Source organism: Apteryx mantelli, chromosome 3 (assembly GCF_036417845.1).
Source record: "Apteryx mantelli isolate bAptMan1 chromosome 3, bAptMan1.hap1, whole genome shotgun sequence".
Lineage (NCBI taxonomy): Eukaryota > Metazoa > Chordata > Aves > Apterygiformes > Apterygidae > Apteryx > Apteryx mantelli.
In genome coordinates, this window is record NC_089980.1 from 132,693,977 (window position 1) to 132,715,859 (window position 21,883).

Sequence of the window (21,883 nt, forward strand, 5' to 3'; positions counted from 1 at the left end):
AAAAAAAGACAAATTAAACTGTCACTTGGCCATTTGGGATACAAAACGAAGGCTGAAATTAGATGTATTGTAATGTTATTTTTTTAGGGAATGGGGGGGGGAAAAAAAGAGAAAAGAAAAAACAGATGCATGTCATATCTAGAAGTAGCTCTCACTGAAGTCTTTTTCAGTTATATCCATTTTAGGAAGTAGAGTTTTCCAGTTTTGGAAAGTCCTTAGATTAACATAGGAAATTAACTGATCAGGTCAAAAACCAATCCTTCTGCTTCATATAGTCGAGTGGAACCGTTAGACTGGCAGCCCCAGAGCAATTCATCTGTTTCCAGAACAACTTGTCTCTCATCAGGTTTTGTTTGCTTTGTGCAGGGTAAACCAAATTAAGCCCTTCATTATCACAAGTTAGTGCACCTTCTATATTTTGATTTTCCTGAATAAATGCAGCAGTCTAACTCATAGGAATATTGCAAGCAGCTTATTCACCTGATATAAAATGCCTGAATTCAATGAGAACTGCATGTGGAAACAACACATGGGACCTCCTAGGTAGATAAAACCTAAGACACCACACACGGGAAACTTGCTGTTATTCTTAAAGATGCTTAACTTTGTTTTTAACACTGTAAACCTCATTTTGCCAAGTTAGAACCAGAAACCGAAAGATGACTAAAGCATTAAAAACCTTTTGAGGGGAGTAAGCGATTGCCCAGGCAAAGAGGCTAAGAACAAAAAGGATCTGCAGAAGCTCTTTAAATAGTCTTCCAGGAAAGAGGGAACAGCTAGTAAAATGGAAATGCAAGATCATGGTTATGCCAATTAAACTGCTCTGTGGGTTTTTTTTTTCCATTTTGTTTTTAAAAACATGTATTGCTTTAAGGAAGGTGCTTGAATTCTATTTTCTTCCAGGAGAATGAGGATGGCCACAGAGCTGCAGTGTTTGAGATCAAATTGTATCTCCTACCCTGGCCAGGGCCACCTAGAAATCAACACAAGGAAGAGAAAATTGTTGAAAGACACGATTGTTCAAAGGTTAGGGAGACCAGAAGGCGTATGAGGATATGCTGAACTGGTATCAGATCAAAATGACTCCCTTTTGGAACCTGGTTGCACTACACTAGCAAAAGCATTAATCTTTAAGATTAGATTTTCAAAAGCCTGTTGATGCAAGCATCTAACTGGCACATACATGCCATCACCAATAAACATATACAGAACACATTCACAAAAAAGTTATTTTGAAGATAAGGTCATTAGCAGCCCAGAAGAGGGCTTTGACAAACTTATAAATCTGGTGGTCCCATTTTAGGGCTTTAAAAGACAGCTAGGGGCCCTTCTCCTTTTATGAGCAATAACTCAGAGTGTAAACATACCAAAAACAGTTAGTTACGAAGTTTTAAAAAACAACAAGCTTTAATCATAAACGCCTGCAATTCATTGTAATAGAGATGAAGCCAGACTAATTTAGAGGAATCTCTCTTTTGAGACTGAGACATCTAAATACAGATCACAAGTCAGTTTTCCAGATAAAGCAAGTACTAAGTTTTCTGCTCTGTGTTTTAGCCAGCTTGACTTAAACACCGGCATCACAACCTAGGAACTACAGATATGGAGACACAGAAGTCTCCACTACTGACTATCCTGGGGTTAAATTTACATTCAAAGGAAGACTTCCACCACCTTTTCTTAGGCATCACCAAATCTGCTCCTCCAACTTCGCCTTGTTTCACACTACAAGCAAACTTCCTAAACAAGAGAAATCTAAACTAGACAGTAACAGTACTTCCTCATCACAAAGCCCTGTACTTCTAGCAAGACTTTTCTAGTCAGAAGAAACAACCCCAGAAAGTTTTTTAATTATCATGAAGAGGCCTTCGGTTCTCATTCAGGTACTTCACAATACAAACACAGCCCAGGTGAAGTCATAGAAAACAACTGAAAGGGACTGTTGCTCTGTGCTGATCAAAAAAAATAATAATAAAAAAAAATCAAGGTAATATGCTCTGGAATCTAGAAGGGGTCTAAAATTCTGCTCCTTACTGTTGCTGTCATTAAGAACTACATACAAGCTTTGCATGCATTTGGGGCAGAATTTGGCTTAGAATGTAAAATATCTCTTATGTCTCTAGCTTTCTGTACAGACTTAAAACTAAGTTAGGCATTAAGCAATTAATGTTTTATTTAAAAAAAATTACACTTCAGCAGCTTATGCAATTGAAGGAATTGGAAAGACTACATACTCTTCTTGAAGCTTTTAGATGGGGGATGAGGCTGAAATCCTCCTGCTGGAAGCCCATAGGTGCTCATACGCTGCACAAGACTTGCTACATTGCCAGATTTCTCCCTCCTGACTGGTAGAACGTCATCCTTGGGTTCTACATCCTTCTTAACTTCCTGAAACAAGAGATTTAAAAGACTGAGAGGCCATTTAAATTACCCAAAATGTCACAGTGTTTTTAATGAGCCACTCTATAGCCTACCAGATTTCAGTTGCACTTACCATTTGGTGTATAATGACATGTAATACTCAACAAACACGGCATCCTGCATCTAAATATACTAAAGGCCTTTATAAATATGAACCTTCCACACAATTTGTTAGGAAACAGGCAAGCTAATGTGCCAAGAAAACTTAAACAGAGGCAGTGTTTTAGTCATCTACTCCAATCCTAAGTAGCTTTGAGCCCAGAAAAGTCACAATTAACACAACTTTGAAGTCATGGCTTATATAAAAAACATTTTAAAAATTGTAAGAATACAACCTCAATTACAGATCCATGGTGTAGGGTACTAAATAAAAATCAATATTCTAGTACATAAATCTTTAACAACAGATCATCTCTGCCTCAGAAAGCTCAAGTGATGTTTACAGGCAAGATGTAATGGTACTACTGCTGGAAGATATGACTGGAAAAGACAACAAGATACATAAAACAAGTGGGAGTAGGGGGGAGGGTGCAGGAAGAAAATAACAGAAACCATAATATTTCTGCTGTTTCCCTACCGGTTACAATGTTAATACCTTAATTTAGAAGGAATGTGCTAATGAAGACACAGAAGCCTATAAATAAGAAAGCATCAGTTCTTGACAAAAGAGGCCATATATTCAGCAGTTATTCTACTGTATTAGCTCATTAAATGAGACTCTACCTGAGAATGAATACTCTGAAATTGGGGGGGGGGAGGAGGAAGTCACTTAACATAAGAAATTACCCATCGAGCTAGACCACTGGTCCATCCAGTCAGAATACTGCTCCCAACAGTGGCAGTATGAGATGCTATTTAGAGAGAGCAAGCATGCAATCCTAAGTGCTTTCTGCTGTCTTTTCCTCTCATATTCCCCGAGCACCCATAAAGGTTTCATTAGGAAAGTACATCCCGCCCATTCCCTTTAACATCTGCCAGTAAATTTGTCTAATCCCTTTTTAAACCCCTGATCCCACCTGCCTCCATAGCTGCCTTTGGCAATAAATTCCAGATATTCACTCCCTACTGTGTAAAGAAGTTTCTCTCTCTCTGTTTTAAACTGATGCCTCAACTAGTCCAAGTCCCTCCTGCTTGGTTTTGGTATTACGGAATTTGGGGAGCTGCTATTCTGCATCCAATTTAGCACTTCCTTCATGGTTGTGTAAACCTTGCTTATATCCCCCCTCGGCCTCATTCTCTCAGCTGAAGAGCTCCAGCCTTGTTAGTCCTGATCTCGCAAGGCAGCTGCTCCATCCCCTTAATCATTTAGCTGTCTTGTTCCTAATAGCCTTCCTGATGAGGCCCAGCATCCTGCTGGCTTTGGGGGCTGTCATTGCCAGTGGAACTGATGATTTTAAAGAACTGAAAAATGACAAAACCAAAATATTCATGAGCTGATGCTCAGCTTGGAACTGGCAGTTGCATGTAGGTATGTTATAGATTACCTTTCCTTCCATACATTAACCAGCATTTATCTACCTGCAAGCTCATCTGCCACCTTTTTGATCACTCAGTTCCTTGCCATCATCATCCAAACTACTGGAAAGAGTTTAATGACATTCACAAAAGTGCAGATTCCATGGTTAAATCCCTTCTCCAGCTCACTGAAGATGCTGCTGAATAAAACTGGCACCAGGGCCCATTCCTGAAGGATCCCACCGCAGACTCTTCTCTATCCTGAGAAGTCCTTTGCTTCTTAATCTTGAACACCACCTTTCAGTCCATAAAAGGGTTTTTGCTTTAATCTCATTTCTTGAAGTTCACTTCTTCAATAAGTTGATGTAAAACTCTGTCAAAGACTTTCTGAGAATCTGAGTGTATTATGTCCCCTGGATCTCATTTATCTGTATGTTACCAACCCCCTCAAAGCTCCGTAGCATTCCCACTAGCTACTCTGATAGAAACAGCCACCACAGCTGGATAAAATCTTGAGGAAAGTAGATATCCATTGTGAAAGTCTGTTACATAAATAATTACTTTGCACCTTTCTGTGACCCACTTCAGAACAATTCTTGCATCCATCACCAATAGCCACTGGTCAGCGACGCCACTAGTCATTTCAGCTACTTCAACGGAATATTTAATACTATTCAGAAACAGAGATTGTACAACATATATACTAACTGATATCCACTGAATGCTTAAATATGAGCTCTCAGACAAGAAAACCATGTGCATCTCTGAAATGCTAAAAATATTAGAAACGTATTTGCCAGGATTTATCTGATGCTTTTTAGAACATGAAAACCCAGGCTACTGACTGAAACTGTTCCGCTGGAAAACTCAACAGGCCCAGAAAGCTACTGAAGCTTTCAAAACATACCAACCAAGTCAAGCAATCTAAGGCACCTTCCTGTTTCCCAAGAGGACAGAGAAGAGCAGAATAAGCAGGGCCCACAGAACGAGTTATTCCTCCCACTCATTTACATTACATAAAGGATCCTTTCAAAAAACAAGCAAGCAGTTCCTAATGTTTTTCTCCCCGATTCATTGAGCCCTCTTCTCTTGATCAGCCTGTTCTACAGAAACCTCACCTTCCAAGTCAAAAAAAGCTCCAGAAAAGCAAAGTACTATGACTATTTCCCTTTCAAATGGGCATTACAAATAAAGATTTTGTCATTCTTGGGCTATCAATCTTTTTTTTTTTTTTTGGGGGGGGGGGGGCAGCTGCTTGAAAGTCTGATAAGCTATTTAAAGTTGGCTGTAGTTAAAAAGCTTACCACCCAAAAAAGTCCCCTATCTAGCTGCCTTACTAACAAGGTCATTCTGCTCTGCTGAAAAAACATAGTGTCACTTGAGAACTAGCCTAGAGTAGATCTGTCTATGGATTTTTAAGATAAAAATCTTACACTATGGAACTTAAATAACCTCCAAAACTTCCAGCTGCTCCAAAAATTAAAAGTTTCTCCATTTAACTGATTTTTCAATCATAAGGCTCTCCTATGAAGGAGCCTGTTACAGACTCCTTTCTCCAGGTCTGCACTAATGCTGTACTTCACACGCAACCTCAGAAGCGGGTGCTGTAATAACTTTGAAACATGCTTCATAAGCAGCATGAAGAAAGCAAAAGGGAGATGGGGAAGACATACACATGCAGCCTGGCCAAAAATATGACCTACTTTAAATAAAAGACTGCTTCCAAGTGCTAGAAGAGGCTTTAAGATAAGCCACACCTTTATCAGTAATTTGAGGTCAACAGACAACATACTTTAAAGTCCAATAGTAATACTACACCCAAAGTAATTGGTAGGTTATAAACAATAGGAAACAATTTGAGACAAAAGCAGTGGCAACAAAAGATCAAGACCCAAAACGGAAAGGAGGAATGCTTGAACCTTTTAATACCTGGGTTCAGTCGGTAATTGAAGCAGTCACAGGAAGGAAATATTCAAATACAAACATAAAAAGACTACCAATGGCAAATACAACAACAGAAAATACAGGGGAATTAGATTTTAAAAGAGATATAAAAGAATTCTGTGAGCAGATACATGAGGAAAATCTTGAGGATACATTCAAAGATTAAGGATTTATTGATGAAGAATTCCATTAGCAGAAACCAGAATGAATGATCAGACACTGGCAGAGACTGGTATTATAAGACCCCGGTTAAGATATGACAATTGAACACTTCAATATGCAGATAGACATGGACTTCCCAGAGAAACTAAACCAAGATATATTAAAGGAAAGAGGCAGCAAGGGAAAGACCAGGATGATTATGGGATAAAGACAGGTGCAGAGCTGCAAACCAATATGAAAAGATTTGCAACGAATAGACATCTGTGAAAGAGTGATTTATGTCAACCATGCTCGAATCAAAGACAACGGATAGTAATATTTTACTTAATGCATTAGAATACATATTGTAATCATAACATCAAGTAAAACTGGTTTGCAACCAAGGACAGTGGCAGGTGATAAATCTAGTTTTGGCAAGAATACTACAAAAGAATGAGTTAATAAACAGCGTATGGATAAGCCAAAAACTTTTCTCAATATTTAACCTACTGCCTTTGGAACTTCCACGTAAAGCTAGCACTATCTTTTTGTTAAAGAGGAACTGCAGCATTAATTATCCTTCCCCAGGGCATTAAAAACTACATTAAAGCCAAGGTAAAACAAATGTAGGAATCCCTCATTTCCAGGCCTGCGTTTGGCCCACTATTCCACAAACCTGTATTTCATATCAGTCCTCTGATGGCAGGAAACTGCTCTAGATTCATTTGCAAAAGCACGCTTCAGGATCCTCTAGGATACTTCCCAACCACCATTTCCAGGTATTTCATCTTGAACATCATTGCTATGACTCTCTGACCTTTCGAACGTGCAAAGATTTTACAAAGGGAAATCATTGCTAACCAAGACATATCACAGTTCAGATCTCTGGAAACTGACTCTAATAATTTATTCAAATGTCAAAGGTCCCTATCAAGTCTGCAATACTTAAGTCTCTGCCAAAACAGCTGGCTTGAGTTTAAGTTGTTGGAAAACACTGCACAAAAGTCTAACGTCTGCATCCAAACTACAGATAAAAAGTCTCAGTTATCATTATATCTAACCTGAAATTCCAAAATTCCTGTTCATTCACTTTGGAACAAGTAAGGTTTTGGGTTTGCGGTTTAAGTTAGATCTGTCCATCTAGACTTACAGACTCGGAGCTTGTGTTATGACAATACCAATAAAAAGTTTCCAGGATACTGGACTGGTCAGCTTGTTATGAGATGAGGCCACCACTATTTGCCAGCCAGCAAAAACAAAACAGAAATCTGACATTAGCTGCAGCTGGAAATTTTAATATTTCTATTATGCCAGGCCACCACAATAAAAGGCTTGTCAGCTTTTCCAGCAACACAGATTTTATGAATTTATGATTTGGCAGTACAAGTTCACTACACATTGTTATCTTGGCATGAAACACTCAAATCATAAGTAACCACCCACACTTTCTGTTGCAAACTATAGCTCTGGTCATTAAGGTTTACAACTTTTATATAATCGCCATTAAATGCATATTTCACAACACTTTCACAAAATATGAAATCACTACCAGGGTGTTATTTTAAAAATGTGTATAATTCTCACACAATAGAGGAAAAGAGATCAGCAGTGACACCCGAGAGGACCTGTCCCAGTCTAACAATTCCTCAGGAAAAAACAAAACAAAACAAAACCTCAAGATCATCTGGGTACATCAAAATGTAAAACAAGAATTTATTCCTTGCTGCTTTAACATGCACAAGATCTAACATGTCTATGTTCATCTATAACCTCACGATGCTCATTAAATAAACAAGCAGACAGTCCTGACCTACTCTGTAAGCGAGCCAGCCGCCTTCCCACTGTTAGCTAAAATGGGAAGAGGAGGATCCTCCTTACCTCCTGCAGCAGAAGCACAGAACGTTAAAAATCAATTGGACAATCTGGTGATAGAGGAACCAGATCAGATTGTCTGAAGGAACAAGAACGGGATAGATGCTCGTAAGTACGAAGTCTACTCCTGCATTACAAGGCAGAGAGAAGTTAGTTATCGAATTAACCTAAATCCTTAGCTAGAATCTTCGAACATAAAAGATTTTAATTCTCCTATGTCATTATACCAAAACCAACCATCTTTAGACTTTTTACGTCATTTCCATTGTATAACTGTAATAAATGTCAACTTGTACAAAAACTACCTATTCTACATACATTTGTGTTATTGGCTGATCATATTTCAAAATGAGATCTCCAATGGTCTCAATATCCAAGGAGGCTGAGATGAGAAATACATAAAGGCAAACATCTGAGTCTGAACACATGATTTTCTCAGCTCTTTTCTTCCCCACCAGAACAGCAGTAATGGCATTGTCCATTCATGAATTAAGTTTGTGATTCATACTTTACTGGGCAGAAAAAAAGGAAGTCAGAATTAAACCTGCCACTCAATTTTAGAGGAAAAGGAAGAGTTGGAAGCTTGCAATAAATCTACAAGCAATAGAGTTTTGTTTATATAAGCTTCTCTCTCCACCTTAGAGCCTGCAAAACACTTTTCACCAAAAAAACAAACAAAAGTGCATGCATTTTATTTATATGTGTGTGTGTGTATATATATATAATACACACACACACACACACACATATATTATATATATATGAAATATATTGTTGCATACAGATATAATGTTGCCAGCAAAAACTCTTTTCAGGTACAACTAAAAATTATGGTTCCTGGAATACAAAAATCTTCCTATATCTAATTATTCAAGCACCCTTTAACTCTGAAATAATTTAAAATGTGTATTTGTTTAGGTTCTTAGTAGAAGAAGGCATGAGACAGCTTGAACAGCTTCTGCCTATTCAAATCTAAGTCACTAAGTCCTTTAATTTTGCCTGTCAGTGCCCCTTCGAATAGCAATTTCATTCCCTCCTTGAATAGAAAATAAGTTGTCACATACTGAATGCAGGCATCCACAGAACACAAAAACAGAAATATTTAATAAGGGCAAGTAGAGAAAAATGAATAATCTGCAACTATCCACATTTATCCTGTTCATTTATCATATTTGCCATGAATTAAAGCCATGGAACAAGACAATTTATCAACAAAATTAGATAAAATGCTAGCTGAACTCTTTCCACGGAGCACATTCGCGTTTGCAGTAATTCCCATCTCCTGACAACACAGCTCAGATGGCAGACGTCACAAGGAGCCCATCAACACCTCAAAGGATTAAAAGTTATTCTTCAAAACAGAAATAAATCACTTCAAAGATGGAACTAGTTAGAGTCCCCTGAAGCAGCATGCAGAGTTGACTACAGCCCTCACTTTTGTTCAGCAAAACAAATTACTTCGTGGGCTGTTTAGGAGTTTAACGTCACGCGGGTTAATGTTTTGCCCCGATTTAGGTCTGGACAAGGAAAGTTCATCTCTACGGTGGGAAGGTAGAAGCGGACTTGGAATTTCAGAGTTCGCTACATATGTTACTCTGGATACCTATAAAGCTCATGCAAAACAAGGGCCAAAACAGATCCTGATCTGAGCTCTTACTAAGCCTCTTGAGCTTTACAAATATTAGAAACTTGTAACATCTAAGCATCTTAAATTTTTGCAAACATTAAAAAACTTTTTCCATTTGCTTCTATCAAAGACTCAAGCCCAGATCCAGAAAAACACTGCAGTCTAATCACTAGTGCAACCGACAGTAAATAATCTCAAAATTAACAGGATTAATTAGAGGAGGCACAAATTTTTAGGTCAGTGCTGCCCCCCCCACTTAATTAAAAAATAAATAAATCTTGAAGTATTTTTAAAAATAACATCCAAGTGATATTTTATAGGGCTGCCACATTTATTTGCAGCCAAATAAAAACATCTTAAAATGTTAATTGCATTTCTTTTCCATTCTGCTTGCTCAGACATACAAAAATTTGATTTTCATTTCTTGCAATTGTTTTATAGGCTAGTTATTAAAGTCCTGCAAACAGCTAGTCGTAAAATAGCGCCTTAGATCAATGAAACCAGGCATGCGGCAGAGGGCAAGACACTGATTCAGCTTCTGCAGAATTCAGTATTTAAATCAAGCAATACTGCAAAGGAAGACAGGGAAAGACACATTTCCTTCCCTTCTCCCAGTTAAGTGTCTGTATGCTGGTCCAGACCAATTAACCACTACAGGTCCACTCTGATGTTTAACTGAGGACATCATCCCTTGCTCATTCTCACTATCATCGTTGCTCCGTGTATTCTGATAGCAGAATATAACTTTCTTCTAGCTGTGCATCCCTCTTCGAAGGCATCCAGCTTTCTCCATTCCCTGTCCCACCTTCAGTACTTAACTCAGGGCCACTTCCTCCCAAAGCGGAGGCCAAAAAAAAGTCCCTGCAAGTCCCTTTGCAGCTCTTGCCTAAGATACAAAGATCATGCATTTTATGCATCTTGCTGGATCAGGACTAAGAATGTAATCACAAAAGTGCAAGTTTTAAAATCCCACCTCTTATCATTGTTTAAAAAAACTAGTTTTGAAAATTAATTTCATCAAAACTTCACACAATAACTAACATTTTTAATGAAAAATGAGTCTTGCTTTCTGCTCATGTTTCATAAGAGATGACAAAGAGCATCCACCCATCGTCATCACTGGTTTGACAGCATAGTACAGCAAGTCCAAAGCTAACACACACATACATATCCACACCAAAGTAAGATTTTTAGGAAGCGGAAAATATCCGAAAAGCTTTTCAGACCTAGAAATCATTTAGCACATTCAATTTTGATAACAGTTCCAAATACTGAACTCAATGTTCAAGGAAGCAAGACACATTAAAAATAAATTTAACACTGAAAAAGTTACAGTACATATCAGGTAGCTTCCCCTGCAAAACAATGACGCTTTCAAAAAACTCACAAGTGATCCAACGGTTGCAAGACCACAGGCTATAAGAACTACCCTCATGCAAATTTTTGAGTTTCAAATTTGCAAGTATTATTACCCTGACCTAAATTTTCTAATCCTTCCCAGGACTATCATAAATTAAACTGTAAGAAATCCATCCCCTCCATTCAGCTTTATAGGAAAAAGTAACAGAACAAATTTAATATTAGCAGTGTTGGGTGTAAACATGTGCTGATTTACTATACAGGTAAAAAAGTACTAAAAACATGATTCTGGGGTTCACATACAGAGAACTTGAGATTCCCAGGATATAACAAACATTACATATATTAATTGGAGTAACAGACCTCTTTGGTATTATTACATAAGCTAATTACAGAGTACATATTTATGGGACTACTTTAGACTTCTGTACATAGAAAAGGTCTAAACTTAAACATGTTTTCTGCAAATGTCTAGTCAATTATTTCTGACTGTGACGTTGTCCGCATTTTGTGGAGTTTACTTAAGGATGGTTGCAAATGCCATCTGATGCAACGTACTCCTGGCTTATGTGCCTACAGTAGCGAATGGCTACCTTCCTACAGGGCTGTAAAACCAAGTCATAAAATTATGCACAACCAGGTTTAAAAAATAGATGAGGAAAGACAAAAGAGCAGATGGTTTCATGTGGTTTAAAAAAAAATAACAGTTTACATATAATTTTTTACCTTTTCATACTAGCTTGCGCACAAAACATTACATCCGAGCTGAGCAGCACTACAGATATCCAAGAGTATGCAGAGTGACAACAGAACAAAGTCACAAGCAGACACGACATCTAGAAAAGCAAGAGGAGCACGTACAATCAAGAAAAGTTGATTACTCAAATGAGAGAGAATAATTAGCATACTAAGCAGTATTCACATAAATGAGTCATCACATTTTATCCGGTCTTCCTTAGGAACAATACCTCAAGTTCCCTTCTTCTCAATACTGTCTCCTGATGCAAAATTTAGGAGCACTTCCACGAACTAATCATGCTCTTTGTAACACAGCATTTTAAAATACTAAAAATAAAACAAGTGCTAGTGTTTTCTTCATTCAATGTTCACATTCAGCCACAGAAGAATTCAAGATGTTGTAGATTTTTATTCTTAAAATGAAACACCACTTTTTCAAATGCAAACTACAGCCTCCTTTACAGGTGCTATTTTAAACATTTTGAAAGCGCAGGTGCCTGCTTAGAATTGGAAAGCACCATCATTTCGCCACATGTTCTGCACTTAAACAGTTAACGTTTGACAAAAGCATCTGTAACGTTTCAGATCTAATAGTCCACCAAGATAAGCAAAAGCAATTCATATACCCAGACATCTTTCTTATGCAAGTTCTTCATAATTCACATAGCTATACTGCCTTGGAATATGAAGTTCTTCATACATGTGACACCAATAATTAACACCAGCTAGACAACAAAATTCCAGTGTGGACACAGTTATGGTACTACGAGACTGTATCTGCTTAGCTTATTCCGTTCGTAACCCAACACAACTACCCCGGGAGACGCACTGCTTTCACCAAGGTGCCTACGAACAGCTGTGCCGGCACGACCGTGTCAGCAACGGTAGCTCTAGGGCGTAGACAAAGCCCCACTGTAAATTCAAAAAACCCTCAGCACTGTTTTTTCACTCTTCACATTAGATAGGTTAGTTTACAGGGGGGATTTGCAGGGTCAAGGCCTGACTGGTATAAACCCAAGTAGTTAATCCAGTGATCTGCTTAAAAAGTCACAGCAGCAGGGATAATTCACAGCGAGCTCCGAATCCTAACGAAAACTCTTGCTGCCTTATGTGAATTCTTCCGTCCGCTGAAGGGGCCAATATCTTCAGCTGTTTCTTAAAAGATTCCCATCATACAGAAGCCTCACCCAGGTCATTTAGCCTGATGCTCAGGTTAGGTGAAACCTGTTTCACTGTTTATTCAGACAGGCCAAAATAGACGGATAGTCGAGAACCGTGTCTCATCCCATAAACACCGGATTCCTCATCACTGCTCCCACGAGTTCCCTATATACACCAATCGATGGGATTAATGTGAAAGGAGCTTACGCAGCCACACGTGGGCCCTCCTCCAGAGCAAAGAGCAGTGCTACTACCCAGGCTCACCCGTGAAGAGTGCACTCTCCGGTGGGACTATTTTCTCCAAAAGCCAGAAGAAAACCAGCACAAATGATGGCACCATGGTATCAGAGACAAGCAATAGGACTAAAAGAATCAGCACAAACTCATAATCTTACTCCTTGCCAGGACAAAAATAGCCAGCTTATACCCATATTTTCTCTAATATAATCAGCACTAAAACCAACGTTACTTGATCCGGCTTTCAACCTTCCTTATTATCTTTGTTTTTGAAAAACGAAAGTGCCACCTTCAATTGCTTTGAACGTTGCTTTGAAGAGCTGACTACCTCTTTTAATGGGAAGCTAACAAAACCTCAAAGCTCCTGAGTTTCACGTCCTTGTGCAACCCATTTCCAGACCAGTTTCCTCAACTCAGCAACAAAACAACAGAAGCCGCCATATAAACCAAAGTCTCAGTTGACCAATAAGATCAATAAATCCCTGTATATCTAATTTTCTTCAAGCATTACTTGCATTCCAAGAGTTCAGACAGTATAGTGACGGAACAGGAAATAAAACATACAGCCTAGTGTAAGACCCAGCAGAACAGCAAATCCAAAAATTCAGGAAATAAATATGTATTTTATTCTATTACAGTGCAGGTATCTCATTCTCTTCAAACTAGATGCACATCTTGGCATCAGAGGTTAAGTTAGGTGCAGAAACACAGAAAAACCCTTTTAATCCCCTTGTCAAATCCCAAACTGAGATTTTAGACAGACTGGCTTGCTTGTTTGCATGTTCTTTACTTATTTTTTGTTTCTGTGCAAGACAGGACTGTATAATATAGACTGAATCACACCCCTTCCACTGTGGCAACAGTTAGCTCTGCCAGTAATAACATAGGGGACAATCATATCAGCAAAATTGTTCTTCCCTAAAAATGGAAAAGTCCCTTTACGGTATACTGCTCTGCTTCCTTATAAACAGAGAGAGTGGCTTATTTTTTATACATTAAGTGCAAAAACTTATACTGTTAAACTGTTTTTTAATTAATGTTTTATTATATTAAAGTGCAACTAGATTAGAGTTCTTATAAAGCAATCCAGTAAAGGTCGACATTATCTAGTCCATAATCCCTCGATTCCATACTTCCTGTTTAAAGTTCCGAGTGAGGCCAATTTTCTGTTTTTAAAAGGGAATTACAGAAGACACTACATTTGAAAGAGTTGTCAGCCAACACTTCTCTCATCGGTTAACAGCATGCTCTGTACTGACAGCCCAACAGCAGCAAGAACAAAGCTAAGAGGCACTAAGAAAGTAGGTTAGTTGCGTTAATACTGTAACTTTTTCAGCGAAAAAGTTTGGTTCTGGGGGGCTTTCTGCAGGAGGAGGGGGGTTTGGTTTTGGTTTTAACTAGACAGAGAACACAAAGACCAGGAAGTTGTACATGAAATTTAGCCCTAAAAACAATCATCCCTTTTTAAACAAGTTCTTCAGGCAAGCACCGCAGTTGACTAAAATTCTCAGGTGCTTCAATAAATTGCAGAAGAGTAGCCAATCTAAATCGAAAACAAATAACTTTGTTATATGAACAACTGAGGCCAAGAATTTACAAAGTATATTAAATAAAATCTAAAAATTGTATTGCAGCCTGAAATTATTAAATCCATGCTTATTGCCCTGAAACTCAGTTTGCAATATTTGATTTTAAAAACATACAGAAAATAAACTTACCTCTTCCAAGGACATATTTGCCCGAACACACCCAGCGTTATGTTTTTTTTATTTAGGGGGAGGAAGAAAAATGTCGTAGCGAGCAAAGTTCACATATTAACCTGCAAAGGATCCAGGCTCTGTACTAAGCCAGCAGGAGCAGCTGAGCACACCTGTGCTGGCAGAGTTTTCTCTGAACCAGATCTGTCGCAGATACTTCCTCCACCGAGCGAGTGACTAAAGAGAAACGGTGCATATCCAAAACATACTAGCAGAAGTATGCCAGTCTGTACACCAGAAAGCCACCTAAGCCTATCCGGAAACTGTTCTACCTTATCCGATGAAAACTATTAATCTGTGGCTCCTCCCTCACTCAAGTTACTGCCTTGAGTTTACAATCCAAAGTTTCACTACTGTGAAAAAACAGACTCGTGATGCAGCTAAATACAAAGCTAAGACAGCAGTGGTGGAAGTAAAATTTACAACTTTAAAATCTGAAATACCTTATCAGCTACAAACAGACAAAAAGTCTTTAAAAACAAGCAGAAGAATCGACACCAAATCGTCACTTCAAGCTTACGAACTAACACAAGAGTTAGCTGGATAGCAAACAAAGCTATTTAAAAAAACAACCACACTCACCCCACTACAAAAACCAACTTGCTCTCTCAAAAAAAATCTGCACTTTCCATTCAACTGCATTACTGCACTGCTTTAACCCGTATTGGAAATTAATGTCTTTCTACATTTCACACAGTGATGAATTTTAAAAAGGAAAAGCCACTGTCAAAGAAAACAATAGAAGTCTGCTACGCTTCCGATGTTAAGAGTGTCCTTTCAGGAATTCATGAAGTTGCCTATCTTCTATTGCCCACATAGGAAGAAGAAAGAGTGATGAAATAATGTCAGGAGCAAGACTTCCAATTCAAATATTACACCATCCACCAGAACGCGTATACACACAGAGTCCAAATGAGAATTTTAATCCAAACTCATTGATAAAATTGGAAAGCTTTCACCTGCAGAGGAACTATATAACACCAAGAGAAGAATGCAGTCTGTATTAACAAGACATGTAAAAACCAGGAGCAGAAAACAAAGAATGCAAAAGTTGCATTTTGTTATAAGTCAAGCAGGAAAAACAACAAAAGTTCCCAAAATACTCTAAAATCCAACTTCACACTACAGGAAAATAAATAAATAAACAAATGACTATTACTGAAATGTGAATTCAAGTAAATTAGCTTCAAAAGGGGGCATTATAATTGTATCCATCTTTTTCAACTATTTTATTTATTTATTTATTTATTATTTTTTTTTTTTTTTAACAACTATGAAGTCACTACAAGCTTCTCCACCACATTTGAGCTCTCATTTCAGGACAGCTTTGAACATCCCTCCCCTCCCATCCTTTAAAATACCTTCCGCTTCCCGACCCCATGACACTGTCATGCCGTTATTATCCCAGTGCCCTGGCGTTATAGGAAGTCTCGCTTTCCTTAGCTGGGTCTATCTGTTCCCTTTCTTATTAACACATAATAAGACGGAAGCAATTCAGCACCAAGAGCTGTGTCTTTTGGCATACTCTCTCTCAGGCCATTCTTCAACCTGTCAAAGTGGTAGGCCTGCAGCAAATGCCCAATCCCAGCTGGCACCAGTAGCCAGGCACCACCTACCTCCTCTCCTTCTTCAGGATATTAACCTCAACAGCGCAAAAGATTCGGGTAGAAGCCAAAGAGAAATTGAAAGAAGTCCTGCTAACAGCACATGTTACAAGGTACCAAGCAGCAGTATCACATCAGCATCCTCCAGGAGCTTCCATACATTCCCTTCTGTAAATGAGCACTTCAAATTAAGGTAGTATTTAGCTCACCTACTTGTTCGTGCAACAAAATAACCTTAATACATCTCTGAAAAAAATTTCGGCTTCCTGACAAAGCAAAGAACCAGCTACTACCACTACATAGCCTTCATAAAACTTTTTTTTTTTTGCACAATATTTACAATTCAGAAAAATTAAGACATCATCCAAAAGCTATTTCCTATAAGTCTAATTCGAAAAGAAGTTGATGGCACTCAGACTTAAAACAGAAAAGCTGCATTTGTCTGATCCAAAGTTAAAGAATGTGGAATGGCATAAAAATGCCAGTAAATCCTATGTACTACCAAAGCCCAGAATGCGGGAACAAAACAGCACTGTGGTCTGCTGTAGCTGTGATGATACAGTCAGAATCTGGGGCATCCAACACATCAAAAAGGCATGCAGCCATAATCCTCCTATTGACATTTTGGTTGTCCTTCAAACAGGCAAGAAGCAGCCGTAAGTTGCCTGGCAGCCAAGGACAGTTTGCAGCTGCCACCAGGCAACAGGATCTTTTCCTGCAATCGGACACGATTAATAAGAGACAAACTAACAAAACTAACAATCACCAAATAGTCTGGAATTACTGCCCCCCCCAAATGCTTTTGCAGTTGTTTGATGGAAACCAAGGACTTCTTTTAAAGAATTATTTGATACTTCTCTAAACACATCTAACATTTGAAAACAAAGAAAACGCGTCCATCTTTGCCCAGTTTAATCTGTCTTATAATTGTACTCTTAAATATTTTATAAAGCAAAAGGCCAGACAAATTCAGTGGAAAACATGCACTCTTTCAACAAATATTAACGCATTTCAGATCAGCAGAGATTGAACTTTACCACCCAAATTCTGAATGGACAGCTTATATACTGGCCTCAATTAAATTCTTCATAGGCTAGTGCGTATATCACAGAAAAAAAGTTATCTGTGTAACAGGTTCAGGCCAGATCTCCATGTGATGCATGAAGTAACATACAGAAAAGGAGAATACGGAGAACTGGGCAGAAAGACATAAAAATTAGAGTCCCAGAATCTCACATTACAATGTGTAAACCTGGTGCTACTCTTCCTCTGTCCCCGCTATTTGCTGTCTCCAGTCAGGTTCTTCACTGATCTAACCTGGGAGATCCATCCCACGTTGCCTTCCCCTTGAGCGACAGCAGGATATTTTGGCACCTGGACCAAGCTCATCCCAGGTTTCCCCAATCCTCCTAGCTTCGTTTCTTTACAGTTGTTTCCTACTCACTGCATCACCCAGACCTCAAGTCTCCTTCCCCTTCTGTGCGAGCCACAAAGAGTCAGTAATATTTGTCCCTCTTCAGCATTCTTCTCGGAGCCACAGACACCCCCAACTCACTGTTTTGCTGTTACTCTCAACCCTACATCCCCTTGCAGGAGCTTTACTACTCAGAGCAGAAGTCTCCCTAAGACCGCAACTAGCTTTCCATGAGAGGTCCAGAGGACACATAAGCAAGCAGCTCATTTAGAGCTTCAACAACTATTAGGTGAGGCAGCTAAGGAGTAAATCCATTTCTCAAAAGGACCTTCCTTGTTCACGATACCAAAGTACAATTTTGCTTCAGTTTATTTCCATCTTCTTACTGCAGTTCACTGACCCCTTAAGTGTGTTAACATAGCATTGCACAAGGCCAAGCTGTCAGCTGGATGACTAAAGTTTAGTTTTGTGGGCTTGACATTTGTAGCGGTTTGGTCACATAATCAAAAGGGTCACAAAGAATATCTGGACTTTCATTTCCGCAACAGTTAAGGTTTTTCCATAGTCTAATCACTGCAAGACAGATTATTCAACCTACGCATGCAGTCTTAAATAAAAAATTCACCAAGTCAACCTCACAATTGAGCACTAAAGGTCTGTACCAGGAAGGCAAGTTAGCCTGCATAGTTGCCCACCAAACAATAAAGCAAAGAGATTTTCTTCTACTACAAAACTTCCTTTTCACTTCTCCAAATTCCTAAGCTTTCTAGAAAACTCAAGTCTCTTGTAATTCAGAAAATCTGATCTTCCTTACAAATATCAAAAAGTTGTAGAGTTAAAACTACCTGGAGCTGAGATACAAAGATTTTTCAGCATAGAAACAATTTAACTCAAAGACTGCGAAAGCCACCCTGCAACAGCAGAAGGACAAGAAAACATCCAACAAATTTAGTTTGTAACACAAAAGCAAGCCAACCCTGATCCTTCTTTGCTGTTCAGTATAAAGATGGCCTGGCGACACAAGAAGAGCTATGTCTGATACTTTCTTGCATTCAATCAAGTATACCATCAATACAATAGCAGCATAAAAACACCACTTATGGTAAAATTAAGTTACTATTTATAAAGGGCTCTAAACCTAAAGCAGATTTTGAGCTAAACTACAAAGTGCAAACAAGTTAAAAATACTAGACAAGTGAAAGGCATTCTTATAAATTCCTCCTTTGTAAAAGACCCTCACTGCGAAACAACTGGATTATTTCCAATAGAACTGTTTTAAAAGACAAATTTGATTCTCTCAGCAGTAAATCAAAAGCAGGCATTTTTTTTGCTTTTTTCAACAAGTTGAGCAGAAAAATTGTCAAATTTAATGTAAGCAAGTATAAAAAAAAATTTGTAGCATACTGGACGAGTTTCCATTTGGTTTTCAAAAATATCAAAACATCACAGTAAAATGAAACAGAATTCTGTTTTGTAAAGAAATAGTTTTACTTCAAAGAGACAGGAATCATATCTAAATTCTCTTTAATCGTGCTTTAGGGAAATTAAACTATGGAATCCTGGAAAGGTATTCAAAAAGATTATAAGGCATATAAAAGAAGTGTAATATCACAACATCACTTGCATAGTTTAGGAATATCTGGCAGCTCAAGCAGATGCCAAATTTCTTAAGTTCTTCACGGAAGAGCATACCTAGATACTTTGCAGACTTCTTTATTGTAACTAATCCTCCTACCTAGAAATAGCTACATGTTCAATACTAGATTTATAAAATTACACAGAAAACAGGAAAAATGTGGAAGCTGCAAACAGGAACTTTAAAATTAGGCACTTACCTCCCCCTCCAAGTACATACAATAAATATAAAAGCTTAAATAAAAGGCTTAGAAGCAATTTCACAGTGGTAGACAGTCGTCATTAGTCACACAGCAATGAGCCAAATCTAGATCCCAGAAAAGAGGTCATATTCAAAGAGAAGATGACTTTAATCCGAAGCACACACTATGCTGCAGCCCAGAGGACTACTTACACACCCTTTCCTTTTCAGACGTTTCTTCCTGACGCAGGGTTAGCCTGTTCAGGAAATCAAACTAGCTGAAAAACAACCTGACTTCATAGTTAGCTTTCAGCTGGACCCATTCCCTGACCTGGGCTTTTGCAAGGCCACACAGGAGGCAGCGCCAGCACTGAGCGGTCAAGGAAAGCAAGAGCAGGATTGCACCTTCCAGGAGAACAGCTTTAACCCAGATTGAAGTGACCACATAACCACAGCTTGAGGATGCAGTTTTTCATTATAGCTGAGCTGACTGATCCATGACCCCACTTTCCCAGCTCTCCCTTGACCTGATGTCTTTTATAGGTGTAGATTTTTTTTTTTTTTTTAAATCAGTTTATCTCACTAAAGCAGGTCACCATGGCTACAGACAACTGCTAGCACACTGAAGCGCTATCAAGGAGACACGATACAGACCAAAAGAAATGCTTAAGTGAATATAAACAGCACAACTTAAGAAAAAAACCCTTTCAAACACATACTAAAGAAAATAAGTCAATTAAAAGGTCTTCCGGTTAAAATGCAACAACAACAAAAAAAACTCATCTTGTTACAAATACAACTTATATGTAATTCTAACCATTTCAATAATAGACTACTGTATGATTCCAGTAAAAAAAAGTCAATGCAGAACTCACCTTCACAAAATTGTCAGGGAACATGCCCCTTTTGCCATTTAGCTCCCCTTCTAACCATCCTTCTTCTTCTAATTTTTTCACATTCCTGATGATTTCCCCAACTCGAATCGTTAACTCATCGTCATGCACTGCATCATAGTCATACTCCACGATATAGTCCACTGAAGAAGAAAGAAAAAAACACAGTGAATGTAATTCAGACATGTGATAATATACAACTTCAAAGCCACGCAAATACAAAAAGGCAGACCTAAGAACAAATGCTACATTTCTCTTATAACAGTACTTATTTGTGAATTGTACAGTTCTCAAGAGGGAAAAACCAGTGGAAAGGGACTTGGACAAACTCATCTATTAGAATAATGCTAGCAAAATTACCCAGGATTTTTTTTGTTGGCAAGGTTTGGGGTTGGGAGGGGGGGCAGTGGAAAAGGAGTGTTAACTCCCAGCCCAAGACTTTACTCACTATGAACCACCGCCTACATGAGAAGCATTTGTCATTAAATGCATATTTGGGGTATCAGAGAGTAAGGTTCAAATTCTACATGTATGGTACGTACATACAACGCCTTATTAATTCTCAGATTTGCATCTGCTATTATGTTTGCAAAAGAGAAGCAGTTAAGTACAAAATACTCTTGTAACTTTGATCCAAGAAATTTATTACAGCCTGAACAAGCGTCTGATTGACAGTATCAAACTCCTTAATTTGCACACACATTCAGAAGGCACCCTCCTCCAGATTCATCTGGTTTTGTATGAAGAAAACTATGCAAGCAAGATTTAATTTGGACATAATTATGTTTACTCAGCGAAGCATGGCAATATATTTACATATTTGTGCACCTGTTGCACAACATCCATGAGAGATCCATGAGAGTTGCTTACTTAAGGCTTGTTTGGCAATAAAGACTCATTTGCTCATCAAGAAATTCTGTTTATGCCAGGAATTTCCACAAACCTGCAGTAAACAAATAACCTTCCCTTCCACTCAAATCCAGTCAGGACAACCAGGCAATACAAAACCTAGGGAAGTTGTCACTGAAGCCTCCAACTCTTCCGCAGATCACAGCATACGTGCACGAAGAGGAGAGCGTAACAGAGTTAAAAGATGGATATCCTGAACAGCTGAAGAGGTTTCTTCCCAGATTCCTCCCCGTTCTATCAGTGCATAATAACATCCATCGATTAACTCACAAATAAGAAATCAAATACAAGAAAGTATTTTTCCTGGTACTGAACTTACAAATTCGTTAAAATTTATAGTTTTTAGCTACAGACAGTTTTACCAAAAGCGCTGCTGAATGCATTTTCCAACATAACATTTATCCTTTTGCTGCCAACACACGAAGTCTGAAAATCCTTGCTAAAAAACAGAACTACATGATGGTGCCACGAATACAGCAGCAGCTAGAATGATCTGTTCTGGCAAGCTATTTTCTGAATACACCCATTAACAGAG

The 21,883-nt window shown here is 38.4% G+C and overlaps 1 protein-coding gene across 3 annotated transcripts in view; it reads right to left on the reverse strand.

Moving 5' to 3' along the window:
* CD2AP (CD2 associated protein) overlaps positions 1 to 21,883 on the reverse strand; it is an 84,408-nt gene that overhangs the window by 40,218 nt on the left and 22,307 nt on the right. For all 3 annotated transcript variants that reach the window (XM_067294376.1, XM_013955627.2, XM_013955626.2), the window contains exons 2-3: positions 20,422 to 20,582; positions 2,235 to 2,388 (exon numbers count right to left, since the gene is read on the reverse strand). In XM_067294376.1, the coding sequence (XP_067150477.1) occupies positions 2,235 to 2,388; positions 20,422 to 20,582 (315 nt within the window). The remainder of the gene's footprint in view (positions 1 to 2,234; positions 2,389 to 20,421; positions 20,583 to 21,883) is intronic.